Below are 24,184 nucleotides of genomic sequence, written 5' to 3'. Positions count from 1 at the left end.
GATTATGTTAAAATTTGTTAATTCCAGGACAATTTGTTTTAAGACCTTGGATTATGCCCTGAAAAAGGTTTCGGTATTCGTAAACAAGGTCTCTTTTTTCGTGTCAAAACATGCCGCTGCGCAATTATATTAGTCCCTTTGATCTGTCGATGACATGACGTTGCCGCTGCCGAAAGGACCCGATGTGCTCAAAACTATCGTAAATCATAGTAAGGGCGCCTTCTAAGAGATATTTCTAATATTATATACAATTACCACAGCAGTGTCGAATACACCCCCCCCCCCCAATGCACAGCACATAAATAATATGCAGACTAAACTCTCAAGTCCTTTAAAAAAATAATTGCTTGCCTTAATTCTTGGACAAACGAAGATGGTTAAAAACAACATAATCAGGAACTCAAAAAAATGTATTAATAGACTTGTTATGAAGTCTGATAAATTTCATATTTGTTAGACCAGAATTTTATTTTTATAATTCTAATGCATTTAAGTATATAAAAAACTTAACATTTCGACTCTGCGTAATTTTTCAGTGTACCATCGAATTTTAGTTACAACCAAACGCAAATAAAAACGTTAAAACAATAATACTTAGATCAATAATGATATTATTTTTTCAGTTAGTGAAAAACAATTCCTCGAGGAACGGATGTTATCATAGAAATCACATATTTCATTTGAATTACTTATGAGTCATCATGCTAAGAAGTAGTGATCCTACAAACACGATAAGTGAATTAATCTTCAATTATTAGTGTAATTTGTGTTTGTTAATAGTATGCTATAACTTACTACTTGGGTAGAGTATCAAAACCTAAAATCAAAGTGATGATGACTAAAAAGTAAATTATTTTAAACAACATCCTAAAACACTCGGGACAATGTGGACGAGATTGTGAGATATTCATATTACCCAAGTAGTTTAGGACATCCAAGAAACTAACAACTCATCTCTGACTTTTTGGGTAACATTATAATAAACTCTTTTTCGATGTTACATAAAATTTACTGTAATAACGTTGCACATTTCGATTTGCCGTCAATAAGAAGTTACTAATCCCAATCTTTCAACTGTTCTAATGGCTGCCAATACGTGTGTGTCTATAGTTTCGGTTCTAAACAAATGTAAACAATGTGGACACATCATTTACTATAAGGTTTGTTTACTACGTGCCGGCGGATGACCGGCTGCATAATAATGTGATATTGAATGGCGTGCGTTTATCCGGTTTACATAAATCAATAGATGTCAAGCAAATCTGTCGCTGTCAACAGTATGTGCACGCGGACAAATCCTTTCCGTGTCCGAGGCGCCCGGACAATGGTCCGGCAAATAACTCGACGACGGTTCGTATATTAATAATGGGGGTGTACTCTAATATATAAGCACATAAAACATTATACGCGTACGGACAAAACCGATGATGACTACAACAATGGACTGATACCAAGGTGGTGGTGGTGGATTGTATAGCATCTTCTCTCACAGACTCCAGTTGATTATGACGAAATGATGGCGGGGGAAAAGTTGACAATAGGTTATCCGGACCACCGGTACAGGGCCCCGCCAACTCCTTTCATTCTATCCGCTTCACATCGATGTCGGCGGCACACATATTATTATGATTATATAGAACATAATGGCTTTCATAAGGAACATCTTCCCCGGCACCGACGTTGGTGTGCAGCTGAGCGAGATCTTTCACACGAACCGCCGCCACCGCCATCGTGGTCGCTATACCCAAACTATTTATATGCACACGCGGCAGTGACGTACAATCTTATCAGATGCAGAATATGATATTACATTGAAATATGTATCCGCATTGTATTGTAATGTATCGTATCCACGGAAGACATCAGTAGCCAATTTGAATGCCAAAACGGTCCGACAATCGATAGACTATGTAAAACAAACCTCCGAAAAGGAAAATCGTTTCTATATGAACTACAATGGACGTAGGTACAAAACTGCGCACGTGCACGTGATGAAGACACCGGTGTTTTTTGAAAGACGTACTATGAATAACATGTACATAAGGGTAACTTAATACTCGAAAAGGACAAAGTTCTCCGTAGGCGATTGCTTTGGTCGGTGGATTAAGTATTTTTTACAAAAGTCTTAATTTTAGGTGACTAGTCATGGTTATTTGATTCGTTGCAAGTTCACTTTGTACGGTAACAAAACAGAACGTGAGTTATATTGTAAACACTTCAACAAACGTACACGGATTTTTTCTTATGTACCCGATGAGGAGACTGAACTCGGATGACTGACAACAACAAAATAGGACTCATTGGAATAACAATATCGGTCTAATCAACGCAAGAGATTGCGAAGTGGCCTCTTTGAAGACATTTTAAAATCTAGTTTACTAGAAAACATAATTGGACGGGTTGAATATAAACAAAGCGGCCTTGAACCAGAGGGCGAATGTCAGCCAGACGTGAACTAAGATTGATGGTTAAATAATATATCATTATACAGCACCCAACACGTACTAATTCAATCAGCTAATATAAATCGGACGAGCGAACACAATAGCTCAAATATATAGCCGTTATGTGCGTATTTGTTTAGTATAGTCCAGGCCGTATATAACTCCAGCGAACTGACCGAGTCGCATTAATCAACCAACGGCTGATTGTTGTGCACACGTCAACCAATGACCAGCCACGACCACAATGGCAGAATTTATCGGTTTTCTTATACCGATGCTTCGTTATTTGATCAAAGACAATTGAATGGACACAGTTAAACGCCGTTTGTGCGATGAACCGCTAACTGAGCACAGGCGGTTGTGCAGTAAAATGTACCGGCCAATTTTCAAGAGTACCACGAGACGGTTTAAAACGACCCCAAAACCTTTAAATTCCACACAAAAGACGGACAATAAGATGAAAAGGAGTGAATTTCTTTACCATATTTTACCATACATTCAGGTGTACATCCGAAAATAAAGCGCATACGTTTTCAACGATCGACTCGATCAAACACATCATAAAACGAAATACAGTTCGCCACGTTAAACATTTGTCTAGGAATAAACACGCAGAGATATAAGAAGAAATATATGTTATGGTTTTCGGGTAAAATGATTTCTGAAAACGGGAGAATTTGTCCGACAAAAACAACACGGTAATTTATAATTTATACAACTCCCCTCGGTGTTGTGATCTATAGCTGGAGCTGTCGTAATGCGGGGGAGAAACGCCGCAATTACAAGCCTAAAGGGTCTTGTAACGGGCGGAGTGAGCGCTGGCGGCCTAAGGATTTCTCTTCCAATGGAATAACCCGAAGGAAATCGCCGATAACACGCCGTTTGTTCAACCCGAAGAGAAAAATTGAAGAAGAATTTTTTCCGGTCCTCGGGGGGTCTCCACTCTCCGGTGAAGCGAAACGATTGTAACAACGTTGCGAACAGTTATCGCCGTTTTGCAGCTCTCAAAGAAAAAAAAGGCATTAAATTATTTTCTATACACTAAATATAATACATCAAAATCGACATTGTAGACCGCTCGATGTTACAATAATGGTGTAAAAGTGATTGTCAAGTCCTACAAATCATCGTGTCGTCTTTTAGTGTAAGTATTACTTAGCCACAAAAATTTGGTGATCGATTGAGACACGGTAGGGTTCTTCAAAGCGATATTGAGTGTTATTTGTCAAGAGTCGATGTCTCGTATTGTGTACATTATGATTTTATTACGGTTGAATCTATAGAGACACTCGGCACTTCAACGATCCTACTAATCTAAGGAATACATGCCATAAATAAACGACAACACGAACATAACAAACATGAGCATTGTACCGGAGATGTTTACGCACCGCACAAAAAATGAAAAAAACAAATATATATGAAAAATAACCGGGCGGTTTACCTTTTTTTAAGTATTTTCCAGATAAATACTACAGGTTAAAAGAAAACCGTCCTATGCCATAATGATATACTGCGCTATGACAAGTGTGCAATGAGGTGTAGCAGAGATAACTCGACGCGCTCGATACGTCATAGAAAACTGTAACAACTATCAGATTTATGTTTGTCCACGCATTTTTTTTACTCCGATTTCAAACTAAAACTTGGTATTCCTACTTAAGTTTAAATTGTAGTTTTCTTCGTGTAAACTTAACAACACAATTAACTGTATTAATCGCTTCATATTCTTGTAATATTTAAATGAAGACGGCGGCGGTGTCGGTCAAGCGATTTTGTGTTCCAGACATTATACTTAAGGTGTTATTTAGTCATTGTATGATGTTCATCGGGCGCTGCTACCCACGTACAATTCACACACGTTTGTTAGTCTTCGACATGATGTTCAACTGCCGAAGGAGAAATACGAATTGTACTTGCCCGTGCGAATCAAACCCACGCCGACACTCCAATCGAACCATATCAAATCAATTATAAGTACGATACGATCAATTATAAGTAAAAAAAAAAAATTCAGACTAGAACCATTTTAGGGCGCAACTCTATTGAGACTTCATTCTTTCAATACCATTGATGGACTGATTCAGAGGTCAGCAGAACTCACTAAGAATTCAATCGTTCGTCGTTAGCTAAAATTAATTAACAATAATGTTATAAAAAAAGTTTCGACAGTTATTCTTCCATTCAATATCAGTCGTATTAAAATAAAATCTCTCCCGTGTCTGACATTTCCAGTCTCAACAACAAGCCACCCATTAATTATAATACGATGAAAAATTACTAAAGCGTTTTAAATTAACTAACGTTTGGTTGTCGAGTACAAATTTGCTTTCACAGACATAATAATTAGCCGATTGTGTGTGTGTGTGTGTAAAACAATAATAAAATGACGTATATTAAGCGGCATTAAAAAAAAAATAACAGTCCCTCCGTTGGCGCATTCTTTGTTCGAAGATGAAAAAATATCATAAAAAGGTATTCCCCGCGACGCCTACATCGATCACGCTACGATGGTAGCCGACAGATCGTATCGTCGGTAAGAGAGTATTAAAAAAAAAAAAAAAAAAAACGGCTAGGTTATAATGTTATTAACCCGAAAGTGTAGGTGAGCAATCAATAACGAACGTTATGTACACGGCACGCATATGGGGAACACGATTTTAATGTGGACAATTAGTGAATGAGAATGGTCGAAATAATAATAAACAACACACTCCTTTTATTACCTACGCGGACCCGTGTTTTTATTTTATTACTGCTTTGGAACCGAATGTAAATTAGCCAGAGAGTGGCAACACTAGGACTTCCACTACGCCACACGCGGCACACGTTCTAAAAAAATCAAACGTCTAGAAGTCTGTCGTCGTCGTGACTGCCGCTCGACGTACCACCCAAGTGACGGAAATTCGTTATTGTAGAAAACTCATTTTATTCCGAAATCGTCGATGTATTATGTTTTATTAATACGCGATGAACACGCCAACTAGTCAATACTGCCTCCAGCCCCACATACTGATAGAATATTATTTCTGTACACCGTAATACTATAGAGACATAACCGTTTGCACGTAAACGGTTTTATTTTTTATTATTATGTTGCTGGAGAAGACGTTCAAAATGACTCTTCGAAGAAATAACTAATAATATCTGGCGGTAGTCACCACCACCACCACCACCAAATGACACGGACGGTTTATGAAAAAATTCTTCATAAAGAATAAACAAATTAAGAACCGGTCGCCGAAAAAAAATATTAGCAGACACTGTGATTTTTTTAAACGCTCAACAACAGGTTTACACGTTGGACAGTAATAACAAATAATTACATTTTATGACAATAAACGGCAACACGATTTTTTACACCATATTTACTAAGCCGAGTGAACACGTGAACGAATATCAAAACTGAAACAATAATAGTAATAGTAGTGTTGGTCGTGTGATCTCCCGCCGGGATTGTATAATGACGTTATTATCTCTGAGAACGTACACATCAGTGCACTAAATAGTCATCACAATCGCATTCCTCGGCTGCGTCAAGTTCATCACGACACTAACACTACCGAAGTCGGTTATTGTTTTCCGCCATTACATGAACCAGAAAATCATTACACTCTGTTAGAGAACTCGGCTCGGTTGGGTCGAATGTCTGGGGCGAACTAGTCGATAACCGCCGCACGATGATTGTTAATGAATCGCCGCGGCTCCCGCACGACTGTGACGGTGCGGTGACCTGATTTGTTGTCAACCCTAGACGGCAATTTGTCGTGGCTGACCCACGACATCCCGTTCCATGAGAACCGGACGAATTAATACAGCGCGTCCATTAAGGATTAGGATTCGGTCGGGATTGCTGTACAATAATTCAATGATAATACACGGTTTGCCTGTAGTATTTACAGTAGTTTTAGTCGGAGGTGGCTATGGAGTTTGGTATTTCGTCCAAAGTTTTTCGGCCACCGTAAATCCGGTTTTACCACACATGACGATTTTTCCTCTAAGGTACGTTTACATTACATAATAAACAGGCTGTTCTGGATGATGATGCACACACAACGGTGATGTTTCAATCGCTTAGAGAACACACCCCGGAGGAGACGAACGGTGTGCGCAATTAGCCACGGAATTGCGGCTCAGAGACACACGTGACCAATTGGTGGTGGGCAGCAGCAGCAGCTGAAAAGGGAAACGCTTATACACACACTATGTACAGTGTGGCCCGCACGGTCCGGCCAGAAGACCACCCTCCGCCCCCGAAAAGGTTTCAGGTGGCCCCCGAGGAATGCGCAGTGGATGGAAAAATACATATTATACAACAATAGAATTTTCAGCGGATCAGAGCGCACCGTTAAGATTTTTACGGATAATAACGTTTATAAACGCGTCGTTTATTTTCTCGTTTTTTCCCGCGATGTACACATCACAGTAATAATGATAAAAAAATAATGTACCTTATACATCAAATTTGTTCACGATTATTTTATTATTACTTTTTCAACGGGTCCATTGAAGGGCATTTGAACGATACTTTATGTGCGTCGTCAGCTGAGAAATAGTCTACTGATCGTTCAAGCGGTTTAAATCTCCTTTTTTTAAACGTGTCGCTCGAGTGAAATATTTGTAAACTCTGACAAAAATAATGAACAGACGGCTGTATTATTGATGAAGAACACACAGACGCCATTGACAGTAGAATGTGCAGTAATAAAATAATCTACTGCATTCAAGTTGCATGTCCTTGTCAACAATGTCCCTTTTTGAAGTCCAACGAAAATGTATTTTATTCGTGATAATGCAAAATCAGTAATTTCAATACATTGATTTTTTTTAATCGGTAAAAATGATTGATTTTTAACGGTTTGTTTAAAATTTATTCGGTTATCTTAGGTATTATAAAAGCAATATAAACTTTTCGACAAAACTTACACCGTTTTGCTCTTAAAAACTGTACGATTATCACGATAAGTGCACAATAAACAACATTGTGCGACCTATAAACGCGTTTCGTATATTGCCGACACGCCACTCATCACTCGGTGGTTCTGGATAAATAATAAAGACACACGCCCGAGGGTGCAGGTGAACTGGAGTGACTTGGTGTAAAAAACAAACACTTATAATACACAAAAACGAAACGATTACGAAGAAGAACAGCGACGTTTTACTATTCGCGTGAATTTAAGTATCGGTAAGGCATACGCGAGACTCTAATTGATTTCTGTTCACGACATTTCGTTTTACAATTACTTTTATTATACATCAAAAGTATTTATGGTGCGCAAGAAGGTGTTACTAATGTTTTTATTATGCAAAACGATTAACTACAACGTGATAATAGTTTAGATTTAATAATAATGATTACATTACTACACCCAGCCATATTACAACACTACGGAGTATTATATCCGAGTGTTTTTATTGTAGTTTATAAAAATCCGAGAAAAGGTGCGAGAACCTTTAACGTCCATTACACATTGGGATTATTACTACACACATAGTCTTAGGCTATTGACTAAAGCTGTAAAATATTTATACGGTCTAATAACAATCCACGGCAGCCATCGTTTGTGGTTTCCGAGGAATTTCCGAAGCGAAAAACTTGAGAGATGTCTGGAAAGAATAACATATACGCCGCAGTGCGTGAGGTCTAATTTTTGCAACCGACACGTGTATAAATTATTATATACGGTTATAGAAAACTTAAATATAAATTCTCGGAGCGTATTATAATAACGCCATTTATAAACCGAGAAGTGTGAGTCACACAAAAATGTTTTGCAATAATTTTAGGATTAAATAGGAATGGAAATCGCCGGCGGCCACGGTTGGAAAAAATGTTCCATTGATTTATCATCTGTAAGTCGAATACAACGACGAGACGATGTAGGAAGAGGAGTATTGAGTGAACCGAAGGTTAAGTCGCGCATTCAATGCTAGTCTCATACATTTGTGAAGTGTATTAAGTGTAAAAAAAAATTATTGTTTCCCTTTACACACACACACAAAGTGCAATAATGAAATGATTGTAATTTTACTGAAAAAATTACTTGAACGACGGCAAATGAACTAACAAAAATATTCATTATGTTTTCTCGGTGTTTGATAATCCGTTCAAAGTAACCGCATAAATACATGGCTTAGGTTGTTTTGTACGTTAGTTTAAGCACAAACTATCAAAAGGACCACCTCAGTTACCGAGCTGATTGTAACTAATTAAAATTTAAACAATGACAGACACAGGGGTAGTCGGGGTGTACAATGATAGTTTTCACACCGTTTTCTCGGTCGAAATTTCTTCGAATCACTGTCATTTGTTACGGTTAATGTTATTACACTGAAAAATGCTTGTACAACGTGTAATGATTTAATCTACTGCCGGAACATCTTTGGGCAAAGGCAGAGGGCGGCAATCGGAGCGGCGGCGCTGTCCACACACACATAGCGTCGGCGAACTACAAGTATGCGAGCACCGTCCTCTGCGCATTGTGTTTTTTAAATGCAGTTATGGGAACAAAAGATTATACTATTTGTGTACGTGTGTGAGCCTCGCCGTGGTGGCTATGCAAGTCGGAATGACTAGACAATAAGTGCGCCGGTAAAAAATACCGGGGGGTACCGCATGTACCTATGAAAACGAAACACGTCACTTTTATACGACAAGAACACTGTTGATACATGCCGTCCGGTAGTCGCGTTTAATGTCAGGAGGAAACACACGAGCTGAAGTGTTTGGACGTGACCAGGACGTGTTTCACCGGTGAGGTGTATCTTCCCCGAGGTTTAAGTCGTATAAAAAGTGTCACGAGTCAAAATACTCAATGCCACCTTCATAAGATTAGTCAAAATTCTGCTACCAACTCAAATCGACTGAATTATTCAGCAATAATTCAATAATCGCGTACTATATTTTGATTTCTGAATCAAATAATGGCATTCTCCACAAATATATGTACTAACAATCCACCTCTTCCTTTTTCTCATTGTTTCCATTTACAGTAGTTAAGTATTTAACCCGTTGTAAAACATTGTCGAGGAAGTTTAAACAAGTCCCGTGATTGGCTCACTCGATATTACTTAAATCCAAAGGGACAACTGCTTAATGGACTGACGCGTAGTGGACAAAATAGTCGTACGGCAATTTTAAAGCTTACAAGATAGCGAATAGAAAACATCAGGGTATAAAAAAAAAAAAAACAATTGTAAATATTTGGTTGGTCTGTATGCGTGACGACGATGCAAGACGGAGATAATAACGGCGGCTAATGAATACCACTGAAAAAATCTCATTCAATGTCAGTCCGTAATTCACCATTAACATCGATGTGCGCATCTAGAGGGAGACGGATACATATACTTACAAGAGATTAGGTATTCAGAACGGGCTCCCATGGTCCAAGTGTGCATGTTCTAATACATATACATATTACCTACTACCTGTCCGGTTCGGCCGCGTTGTGTTTAAACACTTTTGTGTATTAGTAGGAGAAATACAAAACTTGTGTGTATATTCATATCCATTACCGGCCATGTCCGTCTTTACAGCTTGCGCACTCGTGATGAGTATATTATATTACCAGTTCTTCGATGACCGCCTCGCGCCGTTAATGGTATTTATTATTAATAACATTATGCTGATTGTGTATCGTATATCATACATAATACATGCGCACATAGTGTGGCACGCCCAGGGGAAACAATCGGAACTGTAAGGAAGGGGTACGGGCGGAGGAGGAGTCCAAATTATTATTATATCCTATTCTCCTTACTGTTTCGGCAAACGGTCAGACAAGTAATAAATGTATTGGAACAGCTGTAGAAATACCGGAAGAAGCCACGTTATTTCCGGTTTGATCGACTACTTCGAAAATGTCCGTTTCATATCTCATTACCCTCGCGCAGTCGTAAATCAATAAGGCTTACCGGGGGGGCCCTTCTCGAGTACATTATGAAAAATCAAGTTTTACAATACGGTACAATACTAGAAATCCAATGGCACATGAAGACAAAACTGATGATGGACGCCAACATCTCATAGACAAACAATTGAAATGATAAACGACTACAACCGCGTAGAAAAATTTAATTCAACGCATAAAACTCTATTCATTATTTTTTAATGTATGAACGCTTTGTTCAGTTTCTCTGAATGGCAATCTTAGTAAATTAATCGAAAATACGAATAACCATTTTTTTATTATTTAATTTACTGAACTACTAAAACTCCCCTCGAAAGTAGCATAATGATATTGACAAATTTATTTTATGTGAACCAAAATTATTATTCAACATCACGTATAAGATAATCTGAATGAATTTATTAAACTATCAGTCACTAACCATCTGATTTTCAAGAAAACCGATTTTGTAGCAGATATATTACGTTTTAACGGTGTGAACATAAAGATACCCCGACCGGATATCCATGTCCTCGGGGAAGTTTCAAAGAATCGGTTTGAAATTTTATTAGCTCGAAGATTTGTCTCGTATATTTTTTATCTTTCATTCAGAACCTAAGGCAATATAGATCACTAGAAAGATTCGAAAACAAAGAAATAAGTGTGAGAACCAGGACGAATAAAGTCTAAATAACGACATGGCACGACAATTTGATAACAATCCACAGGCGGGTTGTTCTAACATAACAACCATTTTTTAAACATCGCTGTTTTGAGCACAAGCAACCGGCATAAACAAGAAGTTTTATGACATATTTTTATAGAGAAAAAATACGAGATAAACGGTCGTTTAACGAGAATTATGTAGAAGACTCGCCGTTTTTAACACCAAGCCAAGAACACTTCCTCTTTTAATTCTGTATGACCTAACGCCGGAACGTGACCGGACACGAACATCGACCGCGTCATCCATTAAACAGCTTTTAGCCGGTCAATAATCAACATTCACACACTAGCGGATAAACCTAAAATGTTATCTGTGAGAAAAAACTCACTGGTATCATTACACTGGGTTTACTGGGCGAACACTACCGTTGCTACCAGCCCGTGTGTATTTTCACCATGACGTTTCAAAAATATTATTCATATTAAAAACGAGTTTGTCGTAAGAGCACGGCTTTTAGTGTTAATTACCAAGATCTTCAGAGGTTATAATGGACCAACTACGTCTGATATATCCCCAAAGGGTACTTTCGATAAGAACTATATAATTATCGTACTCGGATTGCTGTATTAATGTTCCATTGTGCATTAGCACAGTCAGAGGGCAGCTCAAGTCTTTTCCTATTTATCGTACTATTTCCTTTTAATTCAGTGTTAACGGATTAAGGTGGTACCTGAAGATGGCCTCCCTATGGAAAATATCGCTACCTTAAAAGCGACGAGCAAAAAAACAAAAAAACTCTGTCACTAATTATGACTAGGCTAGTAAAATTCGAGATGAGCCTCGGGGGCGTTCGCACCTTAGAGTGTTAAAAATATATAATTGTTTAGCGATTATCATTCGTAATGATTATTTAACAAATGCACGGACAAAAACTTTAAATTAAAATGTTAAATTATACCTGAGAGGATCGTGTAATTGAATAGGTATTTTCATCAATAATATTTTATTTAAAATTGCACTTAAGAGTCGTAAGCGAGAAGAGGCCATTACACACATTAGTGTTGAAATGGGATGTTGCGTTAAATATGCTAAAACTTAATACGTTTATTTTTTATAAGTCTGGTGTTACAATCGACGTGTTGATATCATAAAAATATAAAAAAATTACACGTCTCCCTATGTTGATCTGAACAAAACGAACGTCGTGTTTGATTTTTCAAAAACAAGCACTTACACGACTCGCATATGTCATTACTACAATTAAAAATCGATTGAAAGTATTTTTCCGTTAAAAATAACGTTTTTTTCGAATTCTATTTTAAGTCTACTAGATTAAAGAACGAAAAAACATCTATTGAATTTGACAAATGATGTACAAATCTAACCTTAATATACTTGCAATCGTCTACAGGCTTTAATTCATGAAATCTTCAGTAGAATTCTAACAGACCACATATTCAGACACATTAAATTTGTATTCAAAACATTTTATTGAATAGAGGCGCACCGTCCTCGAGTTCAATTCCCGTAAATGTTGTTCTATATTATTAAAAATATAAAAGATAAATGATGAAATATTAATTTTGTAAGGGCCCACAAAGATTAATTGTACGTGTGCACTGTGGAATAGTTTTTAATTTTGATAGACAATATTGTTTTATTTTGAAGATGTTTTCTTTATTATTCAAAACAAACGATCCTTTGTGTCTTTGTTGTGTACGTTAATACATAGCTCTAACTGCGCCTCATCGTATAATTTAATATTACACGAGACATTTAAGACTGATTTGTACGCGAGCAAATAATTAACTCTATTCTAGTTTGGAACTTGACGAAAAATCTAATGTTTTCCAGTCATCAACAAAGGCAATAGTTAATGCGATTACCAGTGAAATGCTAACATAAAAAATATCATAGGCATATTATAACGTGAGTCATAGAAGTATAAATTATTCAATTAATTTGTTCATGAAATGAAAAAAAAAATAGTTATTTCGGGATAGTTTTTCGGGAACGTCTGATAAGTCACCATCGACGGACGCCCCGAGAAGGTGGCAATGTGGGCAGTTGCCTCGAGGTGCAAAATTGTTAATTGTATTATTTTTTGCGCAAGGCGCCGAAAGAACTCGGCCTTTGCTGAACATAGCCTATCCATACTTAATTATCTGTGCTAGGCCTATAAATACCAAAATATGGTTGGGACCGAAATAAACAAATCGATGATAGTTTAGAAAGATAAACAACAAGAGTCATTCAAAGTCGGTGTAAAAGTCATTGAGATAATAAATGTCAGCTTTTTTTGTAGTATAAATTAATGTCACACTACGTGAACACGGTTATCATGTCGTTCCAGGCATATTATACACAACTAATATGTGTCCAGAGTTGGTTTGTCTCCAAGTGAGTGTAACGTACCGAGTTAAAACCTTTCACGACTACTCCTACCGGTTCGGTTAAATACACGTTTTGCAGCTAATACAATATTAGGTGTACTCGGAGACATTCCACACGAGTCGTATTTGTTCCCAAGATACGTCTGGCCGGCTCTCCGTCTGAGACGACCATTGTTCAAAGACCGTCGGGGTAGATAAGCCGAGTGGGACTACTTAAAGAGTGAAAACGCGTTCGGCTAATGAAGGAAACAACGAATAAAAAGCCCTTACCGGTGTGATTTTATTGTTGTATTGATCGTGCGAGTTATAATTATCGCTCAGCGTGTTATCTCAATCATTATTACCACACACGAGACAGCGTATCGATTCCATTATTTCCATTACTATGAAGTGCACTCATAATGTTGTAAATGTAATCAATAGGTATTTCGAATGGTTACCGCCGACGACACTCGTGTCGATACTGATACCTCGACGGGCACGTTAAACAAAAGCCAAAATGTTTACAGAAATCAGTTTATAACAGATGTACTTAAATTCATAAAAATGACTACGATGCTCTAAATTCGTGGTCGTTTATGGTCCGCACCACAAACGAGATTACTGTACTCTAAAATGTCTAACCATATGATTTGGGTTAAATACACTTGCGGTCGAATGCAGTAGCTTCTAATTTAGACCGCTGGGCGTTGTTTTTAATGTAAAAATCAAATATAAACGCGACATGGTTTAAGATACCAAAAATACACGAGAATAATGCAAGCTAATTAACGGCCGCACAAACTGTTCTTTTCTCTAATGAACCGTTAAAAACAGCCCTAAACAGGACGAAAATACACTAGGAAACACGTAAATAGATCGTCTTAAGCACGTCGGACAACACGACCACTAGACTTGTGATGAAAACGATACAAATTTTGGAATAGAATATATTTTATTAGTACAATATTTCATGCGGCGGGCGGCTAGTAGAAAATATATTAGAAAAACTTCAATAAACATAACACAGGGCACACAACAAGTTTAATACTTGTTAAAACATCATATTTTATAACAGCACAAACAAAATGAAACCATTTTCTTGAACGATTTCCAATAAAAAGTACTTCTGTAAATAACAAGGATACAAAGTAACTGTCAACAACCCTTATTTATTCAATCACTGTATAATAGAAAATTTCACTTGCCAGAATATTTTTACCCGTAAAGTGTAATTACAAAGATAAATCAAAACACATNATCAGCTCAATCACTGTATAATAGAAAATTTCACTTGCCAGAATATTTTTACCCGTAAAGTGTAATTACAAAGATAAATCAAAACACATTACATTGAATTTAAATAACCTTCATATTTTACGTGGTCTAAAATAGTTAATTTACTTAATAAAATATTTCCAATTTATAAACATAAATTGGAAATATTTAACTTTTTAAAACTTTTCATAACCTAAGTTTTTTATCTTCCTTACTTAAACTATTAAATCAGTAATAAGCAACTATTTTTTTACGAACCGTATATTTGTTGGGCTTATAAGACATCGTGATAAGTGCATTTCAACTGAAATAATGTCGAATCACTCATTTAGAATACAATGTATGGCTTTGAATAAAAGAGTGCATGTTATAATGAAATACTTAAAGGTACACGTATGATGTAATTATTGTTATGGATAATCAATTTTAGGTTTACATGTCATAATCGCACTCGAGTTTAATAAACATCAATGACTTCAGCTTCAGCGCCATTTTGTTAAAAAAATTATCTTTTGACATGAGGTATGGGAATAAACTTTGCACTATGCAATTAACATCATTTTTTTTTCACACGCTGCCTTGAAAAAAAATATCGAGCATTTTTCTACGATATGTAATAAACATTATGAAATACCTCAGTTCTATATATATTATTTAGGTATTTCTGAAGATATTATTATATCATGTCATTAAGTGCCGACTGTGCACAAAATGTTAAGATTAAAACCCATTTATGAGACACCGCTTTTTGAGTTCAAACGGGTTCATTAGATGGCTCGTCAGTACTTTATAAGTATACTATGGTAAAAAAAATAATTGAATAGTATGCTGATAACATTATTTATTTTTTTTTGACATTTTAAGTAAAATAAAATATTGTCTACTACTACTACGCAAATGAATAGTTCTTGGTTTAAAGTAATAATTTTGTTTATTTTAAAAGTCAATGGTCTAGGAAACTGTCTTCGGAAATTTGCCAATAACTTAGTGGTCGACCAAAAGCGAGATTACTATAAAACAGCACGTGTACTGCCCGTCGATCATATCGATTAACTACGGCGAAATTCAACAAAGGAAAGAGTGGGGAGAGTGCAAAAAAGGTACGGAAGGGTCCGGAAACGCAATAAACTGTCACCCTTTTGAAATTATACACGCGCCACCCCAAAGGATAAACACCCCGAGGAACTTTGATCGATAACGTTTTTGGTCAATATTGAATAAGTCGTTGTACTTACTCGATGTCGGTTGGGCCAACACGTTGGACGTGTCGTTTAAATGGGTACGAAAGTAGTTGGACGTCCTGTAACACGACGGCGAAGGAAGTGGTGGCTGGGCCGTGTTCACTGCCACACTAGCCATTAGCAGCAGGACGGCCGACGGGACGCCATAGTAACGACACGGCCGGCGTCTTGAACGCGTTTGTGATAACGCACCGGCATACTTATCCGTCGAAAACATATTGTTTTTGTTTACTGTAGAAGGCGCCGCAAAATATTGCCTTTTATCCACTTGGCCGATAATATACAACGCAGAATAATAGCCAAAAAACAAACAAAACATTCAGGGCTTACATTCAAGAGTAATCGAAACTTGTATTAATCATTCGAAGTATCATTTGCACGGCTCTTACTGGACCGTCACTAATCGTGAGCGATTTTATCGATCCGTATTATATTATCCAAGATAACACGCGTCGAGTTCCGGACGAGACGCCTCCGGTGCTAACGGTGTAGAGACACGACGAGCCACAACGTACTGTCGACCAACTCCGGCATTCGCACAAGCACCACTAACCAACCGGGTGATGATCGGTGCAGCTGCAGCGGCGTCGTCGGCGGTGGCACCGACTGGGAAGCCAGATGATTCACGGTCGGTACCGACGGCGACGTCCGAACCACCCCGAAGTCGGCCACCGGTGTCCACCTGTGTGTGCGATCACCGCCGCCGTGGATATTCATTAATTGGAATACATTTCCATTCATTAGTAATAAATATATTATTGTTATTACTGCCCGATTACAGATAGTCATTATCATTTATTCCAAACGATTATTACCGTTATAATCATAAAAATAATTTATAATGATCATGGCAGTAGTTATTACATTATTTAGGATTGTCGTTTAATAATAAAAATTGCACATGCTATAAAATTGAGTTCATTTATGTCTTAACGTTCGGTTGTAGCAAAAATTGTGGTGAAAAATATCAACTACGATTACAAAGCCATTTAAATTTATATCGTTTTATACATCCCAATAATAGTTATTTTTTCCAAAACGCACCGTTACTCATTCGAAATAAATTTACAGGAACATCAATCATTTTGTCGTATATGGATATTCAAATAAAACTCAGAACGAAGTTGAGTAGAAATTACTTACGTTCTCAAATGTGTTATGCCATTGGGGAGAATCTAATTATTGTTAAGTCTTATACTTATTTTTACCACGATTACACGTGTATGAGAAAATCCAATGTATAGTGAGCACTGCAGCAGTGAAAATAACATTGTAAACAATTAAAACATTGATAGCGTGAGCACCTACCGATGTTCAGGTAACCAATTGAACACCTTACACGGTTTGAACGTAGCTAAAGGTATAAAGTCATCAATGGTAAATGCATGTTTCTACTCTACCTAGTAAATTAATTACAGACAATTTAACTTGAAGAAATAGACGTCAAGAAGTCTTTCATTATTATGATTTGTTTTTCAAATATACTTTCGACTGAACGATGGGAAATTCGATTGAAAGAACTTAACAATGTGGTAGCATGACGAGACAAATATGCAAAATAATAATTACTTCAAACAGATGGAGTATTTTTTAGAACCACTCGAATTCTCGGTACCTGAGCGCAAGCAATTTAACGAGATAATAATTTAACAATTGAGTTACACACAATTTCTTTTTTTACCTAATTTAAATTTAATTACAATTACTTTAAGTGAAACAATAATAAATGATTTTATTTTACTGTCGGTGTTGTTGGCATTTGTCACATAAATTTGAATTTGGGTACGTTTATGTCGAAGATGAAGATGGCAAAACACGTGGTGAATAGTTCATTAGTCTTCTCAAAGGTTTTATATAATTTCTGAAACGCAGTTCATTAATTGCGTTTGCGTCGATGGTGCAAAAAAAGTTTCAACATAAAAAATTAATATTCGTTTACGACTTAGATGTTATTACTTTGTTGACGAGGATTATAAAAACGTTTACCGAACAAAAAAAATGTAGGTACTCGAAATACAGTCGTTCAATATACTTTGGCCGGTACACAAAGAACAGACCAGCGCACAGGACATAAAATCACTGCCGCGTGTAATAAATTATTTACAATTCTGCACGACCTAATAGAGATAGTAATACTTTAATTTTACGCAAATTAACTCCTAACATATTCAGAATAACCTGATGTAAATATGGTATGTTGAAGTTAGCTTAAATCATTTTGTAATGAACAATTTTTAAAAAATACCTCCTCTGGAAACAAATATATTGAAAACACTCTACTTCCTAATACTTAGAAATAACACCATCCAGTATGATTTAATTATAAAAACTCTAATAAACTTATTGGCAATACACTTTATAATAACTAATTTGTGATTTAAAAATTGTTTATCATACTATTATTGGATAACATGTATATATTATTATTTTTATTATGTTATATTACTTAATATATTTTACATCTGAATAATATATAAATCTGACAGAAATGATGTAGTGTAATTTAATAGGAACAATTTTGATTAAATTGTATATACATTAGTATTTTAGTGAATAGTTTCAAGACATTAAAAGTAAATACCTTGTCTTAATTTTTCTATGTGATTGTTTTTGAATTAGTTGCTGCGGTAGGCCATTTCGGTTGATTTAATTATAACAGTAATATTGTTATATGCATTCGAAATCATGTATTATAATACATTAAAATATTCATTACTGCTTTTCTAATATGTTTCTTAAATGCAATATGTAGGAGTATATCCTAAATAAATTATAAAATAATTATATACACTCGAAGAAACATGGCCTAAAGTTATTATGCCGCACAATATGTGTTATTAAATGGGCGATAACTCATACAATATAATAATAACTGTGCGTGTAGTGTTCTATGCAATCGTAGTTTCATGTGTAGCTTCAAACTTCTGTATTCTCGGAGTATATTTACATAAAATTTACAATAAGGTTCTTCAATTACACTTCAATGTATTAAATATTCGCAAGAAAAATTAAGTTATTTAAATTTGAATTAAATTTACCATTCGATTGAATTCTCTCAAGTTCAATTTAGTCTAGAGAAAAAATCTACTCATTTATTATGAATTCACACATAAATTACATGTACCGATTTATTCATATTTCATTATGTTACAACTTAATAAGATAATTTTGTTACAATACTATTAAGTAGTAGAGTTTAAAATATTAATTTTTTTTTACTTGAGCTAAATTAATATTACAATACTTACTAAGTTTATAATATTTATATTAGCAATCAATTTATCAAAAAATATTATATTTAAATCGCCCAATACTTCAATTATTACCAAATCACTCTTTGCTGGAGAAGTTATTTTGGAGTTTATACAATTTAAGATTAAATAGCAAACATAGAAATAAACAATTTTGTAAAAATGGAATTTTGCACAAGTTAAATTTTCCATGTTTGGAATGATGCACTCTTAACATTTTAGTTACATCTTCTTATAGAATTGCATATGCATAAGCATATTATCATATGATTCATTAATAAGGTTTTATTGCTCATGTAGTATATAACTATTTAATAAACGAGTTTGTGAGACATGTCAAGAATTTATCTACATATTAACCTTTTTAAGTATTTATTTTATCTATAGAATATTATTATACGGCATAAACTATTCAAATATTAACCAATACCAGTATTTTTTAATAAAAAATTTATGAAATCATAAAAATTTTCATTAAATTATACTTTATTTAATGTGATTATGATAAAATATGAAAAATAATTTTTTCTAATATACATATTAACCAAATAATTTTAAGGTTTATATTAATTATTTATAGTAAAATTTCTGTATGTTAAAAACAAGAGTTTTTAATAGATAGCTTTATGAAGTTAAAACAAGTTGGACTATTGATTAGTTTAAATATTTTTGGACACATCAGTATATAGATGATATCATCAATGCTAAAATAAAAATAATGTCGATTTTGAAAAATATATCGTTATCCATCACTAGTTTAAACATCGTTTTTTGAATGATTGGACGGAACGAGGTTCAGTAAAAACTTTTAATGAAAAAAATAATTTTTTAATATTAGTTTTTTTTAATGTATTAATGAACGAGGAGTGTAACGAATTAAATTTCCAAAGAAAAGATGACTATTTTCTCGTTACTCTATATTTTGCCAGACAATTAAATTTAATTTACACTTAAGTGTAGAAATAAACATAAATCAAAATAAAAATTTATTTCATGTTTTGAATTGAACTAATTCTCAAATTAATTTTTGGACAAAATTACTAATTTTCTTTCATGTAAAAATAATGACATTAATTTTTTTTAGTAAATATATTCTTTTCGCAATACATATTTAAGTAAACATACATTTTGAAAAGAATAATTTATAGTTTAAATTGTTCAAAATAATAATTATTTTTAAGCAAACGGGAATTACATTTTATACTGTTTGTCGCACAGAAAATTTAATCTTATGAAATATGAAAAATTGAATAAAAAACAAAAATCGAATTCACTCAACAAAAGAAATACATTCTAATCATACACAGGACGAGGTCAAAATAATTCTTTGCTTTTATTGGAGTTTATTGTTTAAGGGTAGACAGTCTTTTGGGCGTATTTCAAATAAAAATGAAATCCGGTCAGCTGATATCAGTAGAATACTGACACATGTCAAAATATTTTTAAGGTTCTTACAGATTTTCTTAGTTGGTCGTTACATAGATATTATTAACAATGATATATTCAACATCCTCTACATTATTTACGGACAAATAATTTTATTTCTAAATAGAAATACTGCTCCAAGAGAATCTGCAGAAATACTTTAGTGTATTATTCAATTTAGTAAAATTTACAAAATAATGAATTTTTAAATCAGCTTTATTTGATTATATTTTTATGAAAATAAAATAAAAATAACACGTACAAGAATTTGTTTCACTAATACAATATTTTTAGTCATTAAACTACAACATAACAGCTTCTTATTAAATCATAGCTTATGAATCATAGGATACCATTATGTTAATTGGTTACCACAATATTTTAAGGAAAAATATACGAAAAATAAAGTAAAAAGTTAAACAATAAATTACAGAGTATATATCACTGTCTGATCTTTTTTTTTTTTATTTATAATAAAAGTCACTCAAAATCTCATTAATAGCCGAGGTTACAAAAATTATTAAAACGTATTCCCCGTGTATTTAAGAATCCTGACGGTTGTACTCGTGACATCGATTACGACAACTTATCAGTCTCAAGGCTTATGGACTGCTGTTTAGTTACTTTAGTAAAGTAAAAATAATGTCCAGTACAAAATTGTTGTTAATATAAAACGGTAGTAATGTAGTTATATAGTTATTTAAGCGTGAGAATAGAATTAATGTTGGAAGTCACATACCTGTAAAATTCTTTGCAGACTCCTTGGTTTTTTTTACCATAATTGTAATCATAAGTCAGCGTGTACCAGATGCTAAAAATCCTGTTTTGTTTAATTTAGCAGGAAAACGTAGGATTAAAGTAAATAAATGTAATAAATTTTTTTATTTCATGATTGTCTCGATTGTAATTTTTTTTAATGATAACGTTTTATTACTTGATTTTAAAATTTCTAAACTAATTACTGATAAATTATGAATAATTATCATTAAAATATTAACCGTAATGACGTTAATTGTTCTAACGAATACATATACTTGTAATAATTGTAAGAGAGCAATTAAAAATAATTTTGCAAATAACACTGATTATGAGTTATAGAGTTAAATAACATATAATTAAATATTTATTATAATATTGTACTTATTCGCTTTCTCTTTGAACTATAACGTTATTTTATCTTATAGCATTGTCTTAAAATATTTATTTAATTTATTCGATCTTTATTATGGAACTTGATCTATAAAATTAAACTACTTGCCATCTTGAATCTTTATTTATCATAGACTAGATGTTTTAAAAAAAAAAGTGACCGCAATTAGTTAAACAAGCTGCTAACATATAAGATTATAATATCATTAGTTATAATTAATTTAGATTTAGAGTACTGTAAAAAAATTATAATCTTTTATTAATGTATTTTGCAATGTCATATCTAAGATTTTTTTACCTTTTACACGAATCAAAATCATACTATCATTTTCAATTTCTAAGGGTTAAACCCAAAACTCTCTATAATAACATCCTTTTTTAAATATTACGTTGATTAATACAAACTTCAAAATTTGGTTGAAAACTTGCAACAAATATTAGTTATACTTTTTCTATTTTACGTAGACATTCTTCCGTATATTATTTACCTAACATTACATATAACTGTTTTATGTGTATTATAGAAAAAATGTAATTTTTTATGTTAAACTGTTTTAACATTTTCTAAACGATAATAAAAAATATATTTCAAGTTACTAGACATTATGTTATAGAGTTTAGTCCATAAAATAACCCTTTAAAAAATCTTAAAAAGATGTTTATCTCGTTGCACTTTGATATAATTATTGACTTATTTGTCAAATTTTTTATTTAACACATGCATTTAATTATTTTGTTGATTATTTGACAAAGAAGCTTAATAGTACAGTGCAAATTATCTATTTAATTTAAAGACTTCTATGTTTTGTCAAAATCGTAGATATAAATTATAAAAATATGAGTCATAACTAAGATTTATGTTGAAATAGCAAACGCTTTTCTGCTTGAAATAATCAAAAATGAATTATGGATCCACAAATTAAAATTTATTTATTTATTTTACTCTCAATTAAGACTGAAACAATCCGCATAGTAGTATAAATTGTTTACAATGATATTACAGATATACATCGAAAATATTAACAGGCATTTTACCTAGAAAAGCAAAAGCTACAATATAAAGAATCATATGATTAGAGTTAAGTCATAACAACATTCCAAAAAACCAAAAAGAATTTATACCCTTTGATTTATAATACATTTTTTGTATCAAGTATTTGGTGGTAGTCAAACAAAAAAACTTTTCATCTGGAAATTTATAACCGGAATTTAAGACCGCACAGATGAAACCGGAATTTTGGTGTTAACATAGTATTGAATGAATATAAATATATTCTAGATTAGCTTAAAAAATACTTAATATTCAAATAAACGTACAAGAAAGAAGTGATATTTGTAGCTCTTAGAGATAAATATTATTAATGCATACATTAATGTGCATCAGTCATTCTACATTTATCATTAAATTTATCTTATTTACTAGTCATAGCTCATAATTGTACGATGGCTTGTGCGTTTTTACTATGCGTTTCAAAATTAAAAACGATTTAAACTAAAATCTTTTTTGTAAATTCGTATTGTTTTTCTGTTATGGACTGTGATAAATTGTTCTGATGAATGTATACCTAAATCTCATAAAAATAAAATAAAAATATTATTATCTATAAAGTATTTTAAGCGTTACGAGAGGAAATTTTTATTGAGATAATATTATTGATAACAATTTAGGAAAAAAAAACTTTAATTTAATGCAATAATTATTATTTTAGTTAACATAATAATGTTATCATTAGAAGACCTGATTGTGTTCGTTATACAATTATTTTCATTTATAGTTAAATTTTTATAAATATAATTTTTTGACAAACATTTTATCACAAGATTATTAAACTTTACAAAAAATTTAATTAAAAATTAATTACATTTCATGAATAATTTTAAGTTTTACCTTACAGAATATTTTATTTAAAATTATAAATGAAATTTTTTTCAGTTAAGTAAAAATTATTAATTAATAAATATTTCTTTGCAGTTAAGCCATTTTTTAATAAAAGCATTTCATTGTATTAGAATGGTTTTCAGCTGATAAATTCAAGAAAACGTGTTTTAACACGTCTAGACATGTTACTAAAAAATGTATTTTAAATCACTCACTGAAACGTCCAAACACTGCAGTGCTAAAAAAGCAAATGATACATGACTTAATATTTTTCAGGTCCTACCCCCATTACAATTATTTGGCATTTGATCCAGTCGTAGAAATAGTATACATGGCTTTTATTTATTACTTGTACAAGTGTACAAGTACTGGTATACTTGTCAAGTATACCAATCATGGGAACGCTCCACTTGTTAATAATTGGATGATTTGGCAAGTATACAATTATTGGTATACTTATTGTATACATGTTACCTAAAACATGTGTTAATCGTAAAGAATATTTTGTAGGTATTTAAGCGGATATTATACAGAAAATAAAATAATTATAAACATGTTTTGTGTGGACAACTTTGTTTGATAT

At 33.4% G+C, this 24,184-nt stretch overlaps 1 protein-coding gene across 1 annotated transcript in view; it reads right to left on the bottom strand.

Moving 5' to 3' along the window:
• LOC126903616 (glypican-6) overlaps positions 1 to 16,453 on the bottom strand; it is a 31,499-nt gene extending 15,046 nt beyond the window's left edge. The window contains exon 1 of the mRNA XM_050681930.1: positions 15,892 to 16,453. Within this exon, the coding sequence (XP_050537887.1) occupies positions 15,892 to 16,216 (325 nt within the window). The 5' untranslated portion in view covers positions 16,217 to 16,453. The remainder of the gene's footprint in view (positions 1 to 15,891) is intronic.
• Between the last annotated feature and the right edge of the window lie 7,731 nt (positions 16,454 to 24,184).

The sequence above is a fragment of the Daktulosphaira vitifoliae genome, unplaced genomic scaffold (genome assembly GCF_025091365.1).
Source record: "Daktulosphaira vitifoliae isolate Bord-2020 unplaced genomic scaffold, ASM2509136v1 Scaffold_4, whole genome shotgun sequence".
NCBI lineage: Eukaryota > Metazoa > Arthropoda > Insecta > Hemiptera > Phylloxeridae > Daktulosphaira > Daktulosphaira vitifoliae.
This window is presented reverse-complemented; position numbering and strand designations above follow the sequence as displayed.